Source organism: Nomascus leucogenys, chromosome 20 (assembly GCF_006542625.1).
Source record: "Nomascus leucogenys isolate Asia chromosome 20, Asia_NLE_v1, whole genome shotgun sequence".
NCBI classification, from domain to species: domain Eukaryota; kingdom Metazoa; phylum Chordata; class Mammalia; order Primates; family Hylobatidae; genus Nomascus; species Nomascus leucogenys.
In genome coordinates, this window is record NC_044400.1 from 44,687,691 (window position 1) to 44,704,325 (window position 16,635).

Sequence of the window (16,635 nt, forward strand, 5' to 3'; positions counted from 1 at the left end):
CCACTGTGAAGCTCTAACTAGCTCAGCCCAAATGTGGCCAGAAGCCAGTTAGTTAAATAAAAGGAGAAACTCTTGTTCGCCCTTTCACGTACCAGAAAGTACATGGTTGAACATCCGTAATCCAAAAATCTGAAATCTGAAATGCTCCAAACTCCAAAACTTTTTGAGTGCTGACATGACCCCACAAGTGGAGAATTCCACACCTGACCTTGTGTGATGGGGTGCAGCCAAAACTTTGTTTCATGCACAAAATTATTTAAACTATTGTATAAAATCACCTCCAGGCTATACGTATAAGGTATATATGGAACATAAATGAATTTCATGTTTAGACTTGGGTTCCATCCTCAAGATATTTCACTATGTATATGCAAATATTCCAAAATCTAAAAAAGTTCAAAATCTGAAACACTTCTCATTCCAAACATTTTCTATAAGGCAGGCTCAACCTGTACGATTTTTTTCTCAAGTTTCTTTTTTTTAAGAAATATCAGCAAACTGGCCAAAAAAGAAGTAACAAACCTATGAGTGATATATTTATGCCATTTAAAAAAAAAATTAAGAAGTTGAAAATTGATAATACTAGAAAGAAAATGGGCTAAGTTGTCATTCAGAACATGTTCCCTAGTTCAGGTTAGACTTGGCCTCCCAAATGAAGAGGTATGTGTCTGGGGATGGGGGTTGGCAGATATGGGATCCTGGAGATGGCCAGCTTCCGGAATATTAATGTGACTTGGACTAATCCTGTGCTCCTCAGTACCTTACGTCTATGCCCTTGGGCTGTTGGGATGAGGGCTCCTGGCTGCAGAGTCCAGGAGTCTCTCTTGGTGGTGGGTTGACATTTTTGAGGGCCAGGATGGAATTACCCCAAGGGCCTGGAAATTGTTTCTGGGCCAAGTCTACGGTAAAGGAATTCAGAATAAAATGGCCTATGGCTCTCACAACGTACCGACTCCTTTGGTGGGCCGGGTATTGGAAGGGAAAGAGTGTGCAAGTGAAGAAAAGGGCAAGAAGGTGAAATCAAATCTATGGAAACATTCTTGGCTGGTTAGGAGGTGGAAATTTCTCCGTTTGCCTGTGCGGTAGGTCTGCCCCTGACCTATATTCTCCTTAAAGCGCTCATCTTTTTTTTGATTGGGCTCTATTTTAAGAATGTGTCAATTATTAATAAATATAGCCTGTGCCAAAAAATTGCCTTTAAAGATTTTGGAAAAAGGAGATATTAAGGGAATAAACTAAAAATAGTATACGTTTCTATTTTAAGAATAAATTCCTGATATCAACTTTTCATTTTGTTCCCCGCATGGTTTCATGTAAATTGTATCTACTCTAAGCAGGAAACTCAGCACTTTGGATATCCCTAGATGAGAGCTCTGGAAGAAAGCTCCTTTTACTCTTCTTGGTCCCTGGGGCTGCATTTTGTAAACTTAGAGAAGGCAAGAAGGGAGTCCCTGTCCCCACCCCTTTTAAGAAATCATTAACCTTTCCTGTGGGTGAAGTTTTGTGTTCAGGTGCAGGCAAAATTCAGAAACTCTCTAATTTCCCCTCCTTTCTTTCACCTTTCCCAGGGGTCTATTTTAAGCAAACTGTATAGCAGCCTTGCATTGATGAAGAAGAAATCCATTCTATCAAAATGTTTTTGCTCACCAAAGCAAAGTAGTGTTTTGCCTATCAATCTTATAAAATCCTCCTTTCAGTGAATGTTAAATAGTGCCATTGCAGGTTTGAAAAGTAATAACCAGGGCTCAATTTCAGAGACTACTTAACTCTGTGCAGTCAGTCAAGCTCAGGCTGAATTTGGTTTTGAGGCATGAGTGTTCTTTATGTCAGATCACACATGGGAAACTTGGCCCTGGAGTTTGACCACTTAGGGCTCGGAGTCCAAACTAAGCAGACATCTTGAACACAAACATGGAAATAGCACAATCTGAAGACACTTAATTTTTTGCCTAATCTCATTGTCATTGGTGGAAATGACGTTTGCATGCTCTATATGCAAATTCTATTCAAATTCCTCATTGTGTGACTTGAAACTGAGGCTCAAGGAAAGGACAGACAGAGGAGGGCTGGTGATTACATTCTGGATGGCCCAGGCTCCCAGGAGGCCACAAAACGCTCCTCAATATCAGGATCAGCAGACTACTGACGCTGGATTTAGATATTAATCACGTTTCTTCACAGACAAATTACTTGAATCTGAGAAGGCTAGTATTTTGCAAAAAAAAAAAAATAGTTTGCTTTGTATATCAGTTGCAGAATGATCTGCATATGGGAAATCCATTTCTGAAGCAGAGTTAATGTGGTCACAAATGGGAGGGTTTGGAGTCTTCTCAAATTTGGATGTGAAGTACGGGATAAGGAATGAAACTCTGCTTGGCTGAGTGGAAACCAAGCAGCAGGGAAGGGAAGGGCCAGTCATGTCTTACATCCTTGGCCCCTTGCTAAGCCGTGGGACTTGAGCAAAACTCCAGCGTTTTGGTCTCAAGCATCCCACAGTTTATGTGACTCCAACCTGGGAGGAACTTGGGCTTCTGAATCTATAATTAGTGGTTTGGGATTTATTTTCTTAGTTAAAAAATGAGACTATGGGAATGACTACTTCATTGTTAACTCTAAGCCCCAACATATCAAGAATTAAGTGCAAAACTCAGAATACCCTTTAAATAGATCTATAGTTCAGAAGGGGTACCAATGTTCAAATCATAACAAGAACAACGACTTTAACATGCCCAGTCTATGAAAAGCAAATGTTAAGTTTCAAGCAGCAGCTTCATATTAGAATCATGCTTAAGTTGCTTTTTCATTCATCTTTCCTGCACAGAATGTATGCTCTGCATTCCAACTTCAAGTGCTTTGCTGCACAAGTCAGCTAACTATTCAGTTCACTTGCATCAGTTGCATTTCAATTAGTGGTAAGTACTGGAAGCATGCAGTTTAGGCTAGTAATTAATGTAATCCTACAAATACAAGGCAACTTACTCTGCGTCATCAGACACAGGAGTTCTCGGACCGTATCTATAAGATCAAATACAAAATTAGAGGACTGGCAGAGTTGAAAGTGAACACTGTAAGCAAGCTGGAAATAAAAACTGCCGGTGAAATACATGTGTGCCAAACCTTTTTTGCTGAGATACTGAAAGAGAAGTGGCATTATACAATTAGCAATATTCCTTGGCTGCTGAAAATCAAAGACAAGTCTTGATATTTCTAAAAAATGCAAAATTTATCTCAAAACCCAGAAGAGAAATGAAAATAATCCCCACACTACCCAAAAAGAAAGAATCTGTTCAATAGAAACATAGAAAGGCTTAGGTGCAATCCACAATGTTTAGAGAAGGCAGCTTAGAAAACAAACATGTATTACAGTCATTCACAAACAGTTCAACTTTTTGTGCCTTTATGTTCAGCAGTAATGGGCTGTAATGGACACCCACTGTACAAGTGCACCCTTCCTGACCCTGTCCCTGAGATGTTAATGCATTTGCACAAATAACATCAAAGAGTGTTTCTGCAGTTTTCTGAAGGGAAACCAGAACTCCAACCAGAACCCCAATCAGTGCCTTCCTCATGCATTTGACAGAAACCACAATTCCTAGAAAACTAGTAGCCTTAATCAAAACCAGACTTGCATGATATTCCATAACTTGAAAAACTAAAGATTTTTCTAATCTTTTATATTTTCCTGATAATTTAGATCCATAAAGTTGTGCCCTCTGCAATAGTCACTTGAAGTCTAAATGAGTCTAAAGCAAAAAGACTAAATTAGAAAAATATTAGAACATTACAAGGCATATTTCCAGCACATGAAAAAACAACAACAACAACAAAAAAAAAAAAAAAAAAAAAACACAGCTCCCACAAATGCCTGTCTCTTTAGCAAAGGCGAGTTTTAAGGGTCAGTTCTTACCTATACCCTGAAAAGCTCCTCCTTTCTGCAATTCTGATGGTGGACAAAGAATAGTAAAGAAAATACGTCCTGCTTCCAGTTTCCAATAAATTACATTTTGGAGTCGGCAGCAAAAATTACCTGGTCCCATGATCAGTTTCACAATAGTTTATAGGAAAAGGGTAATTTCTAAACATCTCTTCCTGCAATCTTAGAGAATCTTAGAGAAAACACCCCAGAATGCATGAGTGTACACACACATACCCCCTTCTCTCGTATGCTTTTATCATTCCAGAATAATCTACATTCATTGATAATGATTTAATTCACACTGAAGGCAACCATACCAGTGCAAAACCCCAAATCTCTGTTGAAATGGCCAAAAACAAGACAAGGAAAGGGTTTGTGAATGTTTTTCTTCTTAACACAAAGAATTAGCTTGGCGTGGTGGTGCACGCCTGTAGTCCCAGCTACTCTGGAGGGTGAGGCAGGAGAATCACTTGAGCTGGGGAGGCGGAGGTTGCAGTGAGCAGAGATCACGCCACCGTACTCCAGACTGGGTGACAAGAGTGAGACTCTGTCTGAAAAGGAAAGGAAAGGAAAGGAAAAGGAAAAGGACAAGGAAAAGGAAAAGGAGTGCAAGGGCAATATTAATTCTGAAGACTAGGTAAGTGTTTCCCAATTAATAAATAGGCCTATTGGAATAAATTTATTCAAACATAGTGTTTTCTAAGTTATCTATGGAAGAGAGCAGAGAATTTCTTCCCAATGGATGGTTAATCAAGAATCTATTAATAGTTGCTATGTGTTTTTGTGTTTCAATTTGAATATTTTAATTAACATTTTATTGAAGTATAAGTTACATACAGAAAGCACACATACCACACATACACTTCAATGAATTTTCACAAACTGAACATATGCATAGATTAGCGTTGAGTGATTTGTACTATGTAAACAGACTCAAATAGTATGTACTCTTGAGTTTGTCTTCTTTAGCACATTTTGTGAGTTTCAACTATGTTGTTGCATGTAGGATATATCTGAATTTAAGTTGTTTCTACACAAAGTAATTAGCAGTATTTCATGGACATCTCTACCAATAAATGTAGATCTATACCAAAATGTAAGCCCCACAGGAGCAGAGATTTTTCTGTTTAGGTTCCCTGAACAGTGGCCAGACTAGTCAGTAAGTATTTATTAAATATTTATCAGGTGCTCTAGAAATTGAAAAGAAAAGAAGAGCCCAGTTTCCAAAGATAACCTTCATTTATCCCTTTACTATGTACTGTGGGTTTAAGGAATTTCCTCTGAGACTAATATATTAGCTTTAAAAGGGCACCAACTTAAGCAGAATTGCCTTTGCTGGCAAGGGGAAGATAATTAGAGCTGAGGTGTCAAGTGACTTTCCCAATCATCCTACAGGAGATGAAAAAGTAAAGCAAGTTAGAAAAAACAAAACAAAACAAAAACTAATAAAGCAATCTTTTTAATGCAAAGTATGTGAGTTAATAGGTTATGAGGTACAAAATTGGCCACACAGGTCACAGTTGACATAAGCATCCTACCAAAAAAAAAAAAAAAGTCAATAAAGTTTAATTTTGAGGCCAGGCATGGTGGCTCATACCCATAATCCCAACACTTGGGAGGCTGAAGTGGGAGGATCACTTGAGCCCAGGAGTTGGAGACCAGCCTGGGCAATATAGTGAGACTCTGTCTCTACAAAATAAAAACAAAAAGATTAGCCAGGTGTAGTGGTGTACGCCTGTGGTCCCAGCTACTTGGGATGCTGAGGTGGGAGGATTGCTTGAGCCTGGAAGGTATACACTGCAGTGAACTATGATCACACTAGCTTGGGTGATGGAGTGAGATCCTGTCTCAAAAAAATAAAGTAAAATAAAATGAAGTTTACTTTTGAGGGTAGGGGTAGGTAGAAAGATAAAGGGAATAGCCTATGCACCCATTGCCTGTATTTACGTAACTTTAACTACTAATAAAGCATTTCAGAATCCATAATTCAATAGTTACCTATTTCTATATCATGAACTAGCATTAGCTTAAAGTGTTTTTACTGCTCATCTAAGATCACCCCCAGCACCCAGCACAGTGCTTTACACATAGTGATTCTTACTCGATAAACACTTGTTGATAGGAAACGTGCATCCCCACGGTGTTTGCTGGCTCATTCACACAATATGTTACATAGTTCACCTGACCATTCCTCCTTGTGCTCAGAGTAACTGTCCATTCCCATGTGAAAATAAAGAGGAATCTTTCCCAAATCACAAAGAGAGTGACAGGCTAGGTGCAGTGGCTCAAGCCTGTAATCCCTAGACTTTGGGAGACCAAGGCGGGTGGATCACTTGAGGTCAGGAGTTCCAGACCAGCCTGGCCAACACGGTGAAACCCCGTCTCTACTAAAAATACAAAAATTAGCTGGGCATGGTGGTGGGCGCCTATAATCCCAGCTACTCAGGAGGCTGAGGCATAAGAATCGCTTGAATGGGCAGAGGTTTCAGTGAGCTGAGATTGGGCCCTGCACTCCAGTCTGGGCAACAAAGCAAGACTCCATCTCAAAAAAAAAAAAAAGAAAAAAAGAGAATTCCTCAGGCTTCCACAGTCTCCTCTAGTTACTTGTGTAGGCATCATGCTGGAGAGGGATGCTGGTTTTCCACTCTGACAGAGCTGAGTTTGGATCTTAGCTCTGTAGGTACCAGCTGTGTACATGTGGACCTCAGTTTCCTAACTGCAAAATGCAGATGAAAATTCTTCCTCTCAAAGGTAGTGTAAGGAATAAATGAATGGGAGAGCACCTAAAGGTATCCAGTAGGCAGTCTCTAGGCCTCACTTCCTTCTTTCCTTCCATTCTAACTTGCTTTACAGAAGCCCGCGGATCCAGGGGCAAGTCCAGGGCATCTGGAAAGGGAGTAACTGTGGAGGACCATCTTCACCACTCTGTTCCTCTGTCTCCCCAGTACTAACCAGCTCAGGAATCATGTGTGATCCATTCACACAGCTTTTCTCTACATCAGCCTTCTTATTTGTGAAATGGAGCTCACACAGATTCCTTCAACCCACCTGTGAATTCCCAGGACAAGGTGAGCTTTAGGGAGCAGACACACAGGAAACGCTACAAAGCACTCTGGTTGTAAAGCACAAATATTACTTCTGCTCCCTGAAAACAGTGCTAGGCTCCATTACTGTTTTCTTCATAAGAATGTAAAATACAGATTAAATTCAGGTGATCAAGATGGCTAGGGGATTGATTTTTTAAAAATCTGGAGAGACTACCTACTGTTCTCCTTGTGTCCCACTCTGCCTTCTCTCCCACTGCCATCAGGGTCCTTGGAGAAGCAGAACTCCATTGCTTCCTATTTTATGGTGAGCTTATAAATTATGCAAAGCTCTCCTCACTTCTTTGCCCTACACTGGCAGGCTGACCACACATTTAACAAAAATGTATCACTTTTATTAAATGGCAAGAGAGGCTTCAACATATAGGACCCTAAACTGGAACAGGAACCCCAGGATAATTATTTCTCTACACGTCATCAAGTCATGGTTGACTCTAAGTCAAGTCAGAGCATGGAATAGAAATCCTACCTCCAGAAGGCAACGAGTGTTTGCTAATGTTGAAAAATTAATACAATTACAACTTTTATAAATGTATTCATCTTCTTTGGACCTCGAATCAAAGTGAAATCAAGTAAGTCCGATAGAAGTTCAACCCCTTTACCCAAAGGCTCCTATGTGAGCTAGAAGGAAATAAAAGAATTTTCCATTTATTCAGTCCACAAGAGTCAGAAAAAAATGTTTAACAGGTAAATTCACCATTCAATCACACCTATTTACATGTAAAAAGAGGAAAAAATTCTTGGCAGATGAGGCCAATTTTAATCATTCTGTTTCTGCTAGCAACAGCAGGTAAGTGGCACTGAGGTGCCATAATGCATTAATAAGAACACACTGAAAGCTCAGACTGGAGAAAGAAAGTCACAAGGGCACAGAATAACCTTCTGACCTCTGATCTTTCATGGGTAGACCCTTAGAAGATTCTTCCACATCCTGTTGCTTTGCAAATGGAACTGGAAGGAACTGGTTTGGGTTGGATCCAGTGTGTCTAAGGGACATCCCAGTTCTCCTGGCCATCATGTCATCTTTTCGTGAATCATCCAACTTTGACTGGCCTTTCAGTCCACTGCCACTCCAGGCAGGAGCTGACATCTTCTCCAACTTCTCTTCTGTCCCTGAAGCCTCACACTCAGAGGCCAGAGGACACACCCTAGGGCAACATTCAGTCCAGCCAGTCAAAGGCCACTTACTGCTAAAGATATTTTCAGTATTGTCACTCACTGACGTTAATTCAAGACAGAAGAAGCCAGCATCCCTGAAGGCAGCGGCACACAGAGCAGCTGAGCAGGAAATCTCCCTTTTGAATACTGGGACCCTCTGTCATGCAGCTGATACTCACACAGGAGTGAGGGTCCCTTTCTGGTTTTCATGAGTCCTGAGAATGAAATTTGGCCAGTACTCAGCCACATGCAAAGGCTAAAATATCTACCCAGAGCGGGCACCAGAAGCAGAACTCTGATCTTGCGATGAGCACACTCTTTTAGTGACTTTACTCCACGCTCTATCAGTCGCCAAGTGCAGACTGTGACTTTAAGCTTTTTTTTGGAAACACGACAGCCACACACAGCAGGGGCAACACACCATGGAGCAGAGCGCAGGCAAGATGCTCACAGTGGCTGGCTGCTCTTCTCTGATCTTTCTGCCTTTGACAGCCTCTCAGAATCTCTTGGAGCGCTTTCCGTTTCTTCTTTGCCATACTGTGGCAGCTGTTTGGATGTAACTAAAGCCAGAGAGGACAGTTTCACTCCTAGGAAAGAATTCACACCAGAGGCTGTGACCCCACCTGTCCTCCTTCACCTCCCGGGAAGGCAGGAAACACTGCTCCTCACCTTCCTCTGTCCCCCTCGGGCACTCGCCCAAACCGCAGACCCACTCTTCCTGAGACTCCGGCACAGGAGCCAGCCACGAGGCCCTTCTGCAATAGTCACCTTGGCCAGAATTCATTGTTCTGCAGATGATCAAGTAGCATTGGTGGCAAGAGAGGAGAGGAACAAGGGTTACGACAGAAGACAGTGAAAGTCCTTGGGACTGAAAGATTAAGAGAAGAATGTGGCTGCTCTCATTCCAAAGGCTGGTTAGTAAGGATGATATAATCAGATTGAGATAATGGAATGTGAACTCTGGCTGGGGCCTATGAAGGTCAAACAAGGCTGTGTGACTCTGTCACCACAAGACTGAATGATGGGCCTCTCAGGATTCAAGGCCTCGAGGACGTATTTCTTATTAATTTCCTATCCCCTCCTCCCCACCCCAGATCCCCACCATCCTCTGAAACCTCAACTCTTTATTTCTGGTGTTTATAGCCTTCTCTCTTCTATGGTGTCACCCTGAGTCTGGAACCAAAGAAACCCTTCTATAGGTCATGGGCCATCCATCATTTCCTTTGGATTTCAAGGGCAAGGTATAAGAAGAATGCTATGAACACTTCCTCCTGCTATGGATAGCCTTACTTTGCTCCTGCCGGACAGAGGGAATGGAGGTTCCCAGGGCAATCTTGTTTTACACATGTCCTATATGTGCTTCCTGGAAGAGACACCAGCCCACAGAACCAAATCCCCAAGGGAACTCAAAACTGGGTGGCTTCCAGGGAGGATGAGAACTGAGACAGGCCTATAAGGTGTTCTTCCCTCACACATTTGGATGGCGATTCATCCAAGGAAAGTCTTGACTTACAGAAACCCCCAAAGAGGAGGTTTTTAAGACTCCTAATTTATTATATAATTTTAAAAAGTGGGAGAGGAAGGAGACCTTTACTTTTTTAATATGTCTACTTAGATGTCCAAAACGTGAACTCATGATACTAATAACTTTTTTTTCCTCTCTCTAAGGGATAGGAAAGAGAGAGGTTATACATAAGCCCAGGAAACCCTAGTGATATCATTAAAACATTCCATTTAGCTCATTCAATATTTTCAACTAATAAAATAGTACTGGATGCAGCCGAGGGAAAAAAAGGTCATTTGCCAAGATTATTGGCATTCCCAAGCAGTGATTCTGGTGACAACAGAATCAAAATGGATGCCTGCCATTTAACTTCACATACATGTTCCCCCAAGGGGGACCTGCTAACATTAGTTATACATAGTCTGTTAAAACTATGTTATCTCTAGGGGTTTGTATAATGTGCTTCAGCAAACTCTATAAAAGCAGCAGTGACTCCCATGCAGATATCCTTGCACACGTATGGCAAAAAATACCTGCAGTCATTTTGTGGATTAAACATTTGATGCCCCTTTAAGCTGGAAGTGGCCGCTGAGACAGGAGACACAGAGTCTGTTTGAATCTTGCTGCCATGACAGATGACTTCTTCTTCATCCTCTCTAGGTCCAGCCTTGCCAATGCTAAGCCGCTTCCATTTCTGCTGATCTATCTCCGTCACTGGCCCAAAGTGCACAAACTTTTGCCTGGGGCTGGAAGCTTTCTTAGAGGCCCTTGCTTTGCGGTTGGCAAAGTCATCACGAATGGCAGTTTCTGCTTTAATTTCTGGGGAAGGCTCAGAAGCACAGATGTGCTGAACATCTTCATCCCTAGTCAAAACCAGAAATAAGTTCTAAAAGTCTCTAAGTACAAATCAATAAGAGGTTTGAAAAAAACCAAAAAAACAAAAAACAACTAGAAGTAGTTGGCCCTCCCTATCAGTGAGCTCGGCATCCCACTGACAGGATTCAACCAACCTCAATGGAAATTATTTGGGAGAAAAAAATTCCACAAAGTTTCAAAAAGCAAAACTTGAATTTGCCGTGCACTAAGTACTACACTGAATCCACATGAATAAAGTGATGTGAAAGCACTGTATTAGGTATACATGTATAAGGTATGCTTATGTTAATGTAGCTATTATCGGTAATCTACAGATAATTCAAAGTATATGGGAGCATGTGCAAAGGTTATATGCAAATACTATACCATTTCATATAAGGAACTTGAGCCTCTAAGAATTTTGGTATCCAAGGGGAATTCTGGAATCAAGCACGGATACCGAGGGAAGACTGTATATGAAAAATATTTTTAAGGCTAGAGCAAAATTGCTTTTTCATTAACACTCAAATGAAGAAATGATCATTGTCTTGCCTAGAAATGATCATTACCTTGTCTTTAAGCTTCTATAGCTTTCAAAACATCAATTCTAACATCTCTAACATCATAAACAAGGGCATAAGAAAATCTTAGGTACTGTGGAATACTTAAAATTATTTGAATGTCAAGTTTAAATTATTTATAGTAAACAAGTCTATCAAAATAAATAAACATTCTTAGAAAGTTGGCTGGGTTAGAAAGAGAATGTTTTCTCTCCATGTGGTTTGTAACTTTTAGTATTAATAAATTCATCTCATGCTGCATATGCTGAGCTCCAGGAGCTCTGTGATGTGAGACACACTTTTTCAAGCCATCAAAATAAAAAATGATAAAAGGGGCCTGCACGGTGGCTCATGCCTATAATCCCAGCACTTTGGGAGGCTGATATGGAAGGATCACTTGAGCCCCAGGAGCCCTAGGTGTTCGAGATCAGCCTGAGCAACATAGCAAGACCCCATCTCTATTAAAAATAATTAATTAATGAATTAAAATTTTGGCCAGGTGCAGTGGCTTACACCTGTAATCCCAAGACTTTGGGAAGCTAAGGTGGGAGGATCCCTTGAGCCCAGGAGTTCAAGACCAGCATGGGCAGCATAGTGAGACCTTATCTCTACAAAAAATCAAAAGATTAACCAGGCATGGTGGCGTGGGCCTGGAGTCCCAGCTATTCAAGAGGCTGAGGGAGAGGACTACTTGAGCCCAGGAGTCGAGAGTACAGTGAGCTGTGATCAAGTCACTGTATTCCAGCCTGGGCAACAGAGCAAGACCCTGACAAAAAAAAAAAAAAAGACACAAAGATAAGCATTCGATGTCTTCAAAATGAAATACCATGACTGCCAGGGGGAACCTGGGGGAAAACATGACACACCTCGCCTTTCCTGACACTTTGAGTCTCTCCCACGTCTCCAAGTCGGCTTCTGTTATGTTGGAGAGCGTAATGAAGCTCGGGGGCTCACGGTGAGGGACAAGGCTGCCCTGAATTCTCCGCTGGGCCAGGTCATCCTTGTGAAGATCTGGCACCTTCCTGAGTCCTCCTTCCACAGGTTCACTTTCCTGAGCCCTCATGTTACAGGTCACTATTGACTTCACCTCTTCTGTGTGGCCCTGGTTTCTGTCCATGTGATCCAGGCCCCCACACCAATGGAAAAATCAAGTTCAAGGAAGAGGAGCAGACAAAGAGAATGTCAAACATGGAAACTCACAGGCTGAGGACAGAACAAAATGATGGAAACACTTTTCCCTTTCTCAAAAATGGAATCAATGGGAGCTGTGATGACTTTCATCTATACCACCCTTATTATAACTCTGAATGAGACAGAGGTTTTTTTCCCCTTCCAGATGACAGTCTCAACTACAGTTTAGGAAGAGAAGCCGTGCCTGCTGAAAGATTACTAATGGTAATGAGATTTTGGTTGGATGGTAATGATGCCCAATTCCCACACTATTCAAGTTACTGTAATGAATTCAGGTTTTCTGATTGAATCCCTTAGCCCTCTTGGAATGTTTTTTACTGCACTAGTAAAATGTTCATAATGAGCTCTGCACGATCCAAATTCTAGGATTAGTTTGGAGATAGCTGGAACATTGTTCACATATTAAACATCTCGAACCTAAACCCACAGCTGCCAGAAAGTATGTCTAAGTCAATTCTGAACAGAAAGTTTCAATGTTTAAACTCAACGTCTGCTTCATGGCATTAGTCAGGTTTGGCTAATGCAAACTTGAAAAGCACAGGGTATTCCTCTTTACCTGGATTGACAGGGTCAATACCCACTTGTTTCTTGTGTTAATAACTGTTCACCTTTATTGATGCTAAAATTGATATTTTCAATTGTTCTCCTATGAAGTGAACATTAGCTGGCTAATGTTGACAAAACTGTGATTTAAACCAAAGCTGTGGCATTTATATAAAATAAATATTCCATTAAAAGTCTATTTCTTACTAAATATGCTTCTTGAGATAGAAAAATCTCAAAAAATATATAAATGGAGCCTATTAATCTTCCCACAAAATATATCATTCAAGCTGGAAAATCAAGAGGTAGTCTGTTGTTACCTCGATGATTTGGCATGCTTCCAGAGCCCACAAAAATAGAAAGGCTACAGAATTTTCTTGGTTTGAGGAAGGAGATCAAGGAAGGGCATGGCAAAGAGGCACTAGGGACCCTTCTTTTTTTTTTTTTTAATACGTTATTTGATGCTATCTAGAGATGTCAAGGGCTGCTTCAGACCCAGAACTGTGTCCACAAACACAGAGTCAGGTGACAACAGACAAATGTAGCTGCAAATATCAGGAATTAAAATTACATGGAGGAGAAAGGAAAAAAAGGAGATACAAAGGCTAGTCCTTTTCCTGACTCAAATTGCTGATTGCCATCAATATGCCTTGATGTTAGTCAGTTATCCAAAAGTCTTTGTTTCACTTGCACAACTGATCCCTCCCACAAGGCCCTCCAAGAATGGTTTGTTACAAGGCCTGCCAACAGCAATGGCAAAGACCAAGGGCCTCCTGAAGCTATAATGTGTCCTGTAAAGAAATGATGCCAGATTTTCTCTTATCTAATCCCTGTTCTATATCCAGGAATCCCTCATGGGTTTTTGTATCTGGTACTTCCTAAGAAAAATCAAAAAGACCAACTATTCCCCCGAGCTCAACAACTCTGCCTAAAGAACCATTTTAATTGTCTAAAGCACAGCCAAGATAATTATATACTAAGTTCAACAGGCTTAAAAATGTCTAAAGTGATGGGCAAAAAGATGACAATTCAATAATGTAGATGCTAACTCTAGCTGATTTTGATATAAGGAAAAATACAAGAATGATTAACTCTGCAGGATGAAATTCAGCAAGTGGGCACCCTAAATGAAATCATATCTCCCTCTCAGGACAAAAATCACTGGTCAAATTCCATCTTACTATAATTTTCCTGTCCCCAATTCACTCCAACATGTATTAAGAGGACGGGGAAAATGTTGGCAGAAGGAAACTGGCCTGAAAACAATTTCTGACAGAACATACAGAAGTATAAGTTTGAGAAGTGTTTTTGATGGGAAATATCCATTATCATTTGTCTAGGTGATATTGCTGGTGTGACAGAAGAAATAACAAGTCTCATTTTTTTTTTTCTTCCAACATCTAAATGGAGCTAATAAGAGAGAAGTGCTTTTAGTGTTTTTCTGCTTCCTTTGAATGGACTGGAGCAGCTGTGAGAGGTGGCTGTTCTCTGATAGGCAATAGTACATGTCTATTTTTGCTAATAATGCCAACTGATGACACCAGCACCCATATGTGGTGATGAGCCCTGATTCAGCATATCTACACACTGGAATTCAATGATTCTTTGGCAAATTCAGCCCTGTTTTGGACATGGACACTCTACTGTCTGCCATCTGCATTTAGGAGAGATTGAATATCTAAAGTTCTGCTTCAAAATAAACCCCCATTACAAAGTACATATAATTGAGGGGCTGGAAAGAGGAACTGGAGGGAGTACAATACAAACTGACTTCACTTAATTATGTCCTCTCTCCCTGTGTCTCTTTCATAGACACACACACACACACACACACACACCATGCACACACCATGCACACCTTTTATATTCTAGACTTCTTTTTTTTGAGATTCCCTTTGAGAGCTGTTTGCTGCCATCTGATTTCTCTGCCCCTTTCTTTGGATAAGGGCCATAGAGGAGTTGATTTAATGGCACCATTGGCTTCGTTTGGTTCATCCTTGCTCTCCTTGCAGCAAAGTCATCCTTCTCAAGATCAGGCAGTCGACACACAACTTCACCTTCTGCCTCTGAATCGTTGCCATGTTGATGGGTCAGGAAAGAGTTTTCTTTGCGAAGGACAATATCACGAATAGCTTCTTTCTCTTCACTTAATTGTTTTTGACTGATAGGGGAAAATTAAATGGGACTCCACATGTGATCAGACAAAAAAAAATTAAATCTCCATCTCTAGACAGACAACTGTGTTGTTAGTGAAAAGTCTTCTTGATAGTGTTAGTTCAAATGGCATCTGTTCATTATTTCAGTCTAGAATTGCAGCATAGTTAGGGTGGGTTTTAAAACCTTGAATTTAGCCAGACACTAGCAATACTAAAAATTCACTTAATTTTCAGGGCTTCCATCAGCAACAGAAAAGCAGGATCCTAAATGGCTCTGAAAGTGACAGTGCAGATTCTTTGCATGAAATTGGGGAAAAATGGGAAGCTTTTTGTTACTGTTCTTTTTTCTTTAGCACATGAGTATCCAGTAGACACTTAATTTGTTTTTGACTGACAGGGCAAAAAATTGAGCCACCAAGAAACTGATCTGGGGGAAAACAAATGAATGCAGCTGTGTGACACCACACTTAGAATGTGTAACAGATTACAAAATGTAAGGAAGTCTTTCTTCAGAGCTGAGCTAACCTGAAACATCTGGGATAGTTTACGACCACTCATAGGCTGGTCTTAAACTATTCCATTCCCATGGTCCTCCACTCCCAGGAAGCTTATCTTGTCCTGTACCTTTCCAGCAGCAACTCTTTCTTACCTCTTCTATCCTCCTGTCTCTCCACCTCTCAACTCTTCTTTTTCCTTTTTTTAAGAGACAGGGTCTTGTTCTGTCACCCAGGCTGGAATGCAGTGGTGCAATCATAGCTCTCATACCCTAACTTGGGAGCAGATCTTCTGCTTGAACCCCTGAAGTCCAAGAGGAACATTCTTTCCACTTTGGGACAAACCAAACAGTTCTGGGCTCCAACCTCCCCCAACTTGGGCAGCATTTTTTGGAATAAAATATTCGTGTTTAAGCAAATGGCCCTGCCAATTTGCGATGCCAATTTGAGCAGGGAGAATCTGGTCCCTTGTGCATCTTGTGAACCCAGCCAGGCTGCAAATTCTGTTGGGTGTTTATTTTTAGGCTAAATGCCCAATGTGGCAAGACTCATTTCAAGTGATCTCAATTTAGATATGTGGACTTAAAAAATATTTTAAAAAGAGGGTGAAGAAAGTTTCCATACCATTGGCTATTTGAAGACACTCCCCACCCACTTGAAAAATTGTCACAATGACTGATTTTCCACTAATTGCTTGAGTCTTTTAAATTCAGAGCTTCAAGGCAGATTCACGGCAAGCAAAATATAATGATACAAGTTTTGAACTGGCCTTGTTGGCCTTGAAATAATAAATAATATGTATAAGGTAGATATGTGGGATTGTATTCACAGGTGTCTAGGTATCAAAATACTTAAATGACTTTTATAATGTGCTTTTTTTTTCCTTTGAAGGACCTTAAGGACAGTCTTTTGTGAAACTTGGGTCCGTTTTACTTTATTTTTCAATAACTACAGTAGCTAGTACATTTAGTACATTCCAGATATACTAACTTTCATGACAACCATGCAAAATAGGAATTATGATGCCCACTTTGCAGAAGAGAATATTAAGGTCTCTAGCTCAAGCCATCTGAACTCAGGTAAATTAACTGAAGTATACTCAAGGGGCAGGCCCAGGCTGTCTGGCTTTATATTCATAAGGAGGTTTGGCACTT

General features: G+C 40.8%; 1 protein-coding gene across 10 annotated transcripts in view; it reads right to left on the reverse strand.

The window, feature by feature from the left end:
- Positions 1-16,635, reverse strand: part of LIMCH1 (LIM and calponin homology domains 1) — a 338,444-nt gene that overhangs the window by 57,989 nt on the left and 263,820 nt on the right. For 9 of the 10 annotated variants that reach the window (XM_003258624.3, XM_030801287.1, XM_030801286.1 and 6 more), the window contains one exon: positions 2,980-3,015. In XM_003258624.3, the coding sequence (XP_003258672.2) occupies positions 2,980-3,015 (36 nt within the window). Of the gene's footprint in view, positions 1-2,979; positions 3,016-7,907; positions 8,169-8,629; positions 8,739-8,847; positions 8,967-10,215; positions 10,546-11,963; positions 12,207-14,689; positions 14,993-16,635 lie in introns of all 10 variants that reach the window. The other variant, XM_030801291.1, reaches the window with a different exon arrangement.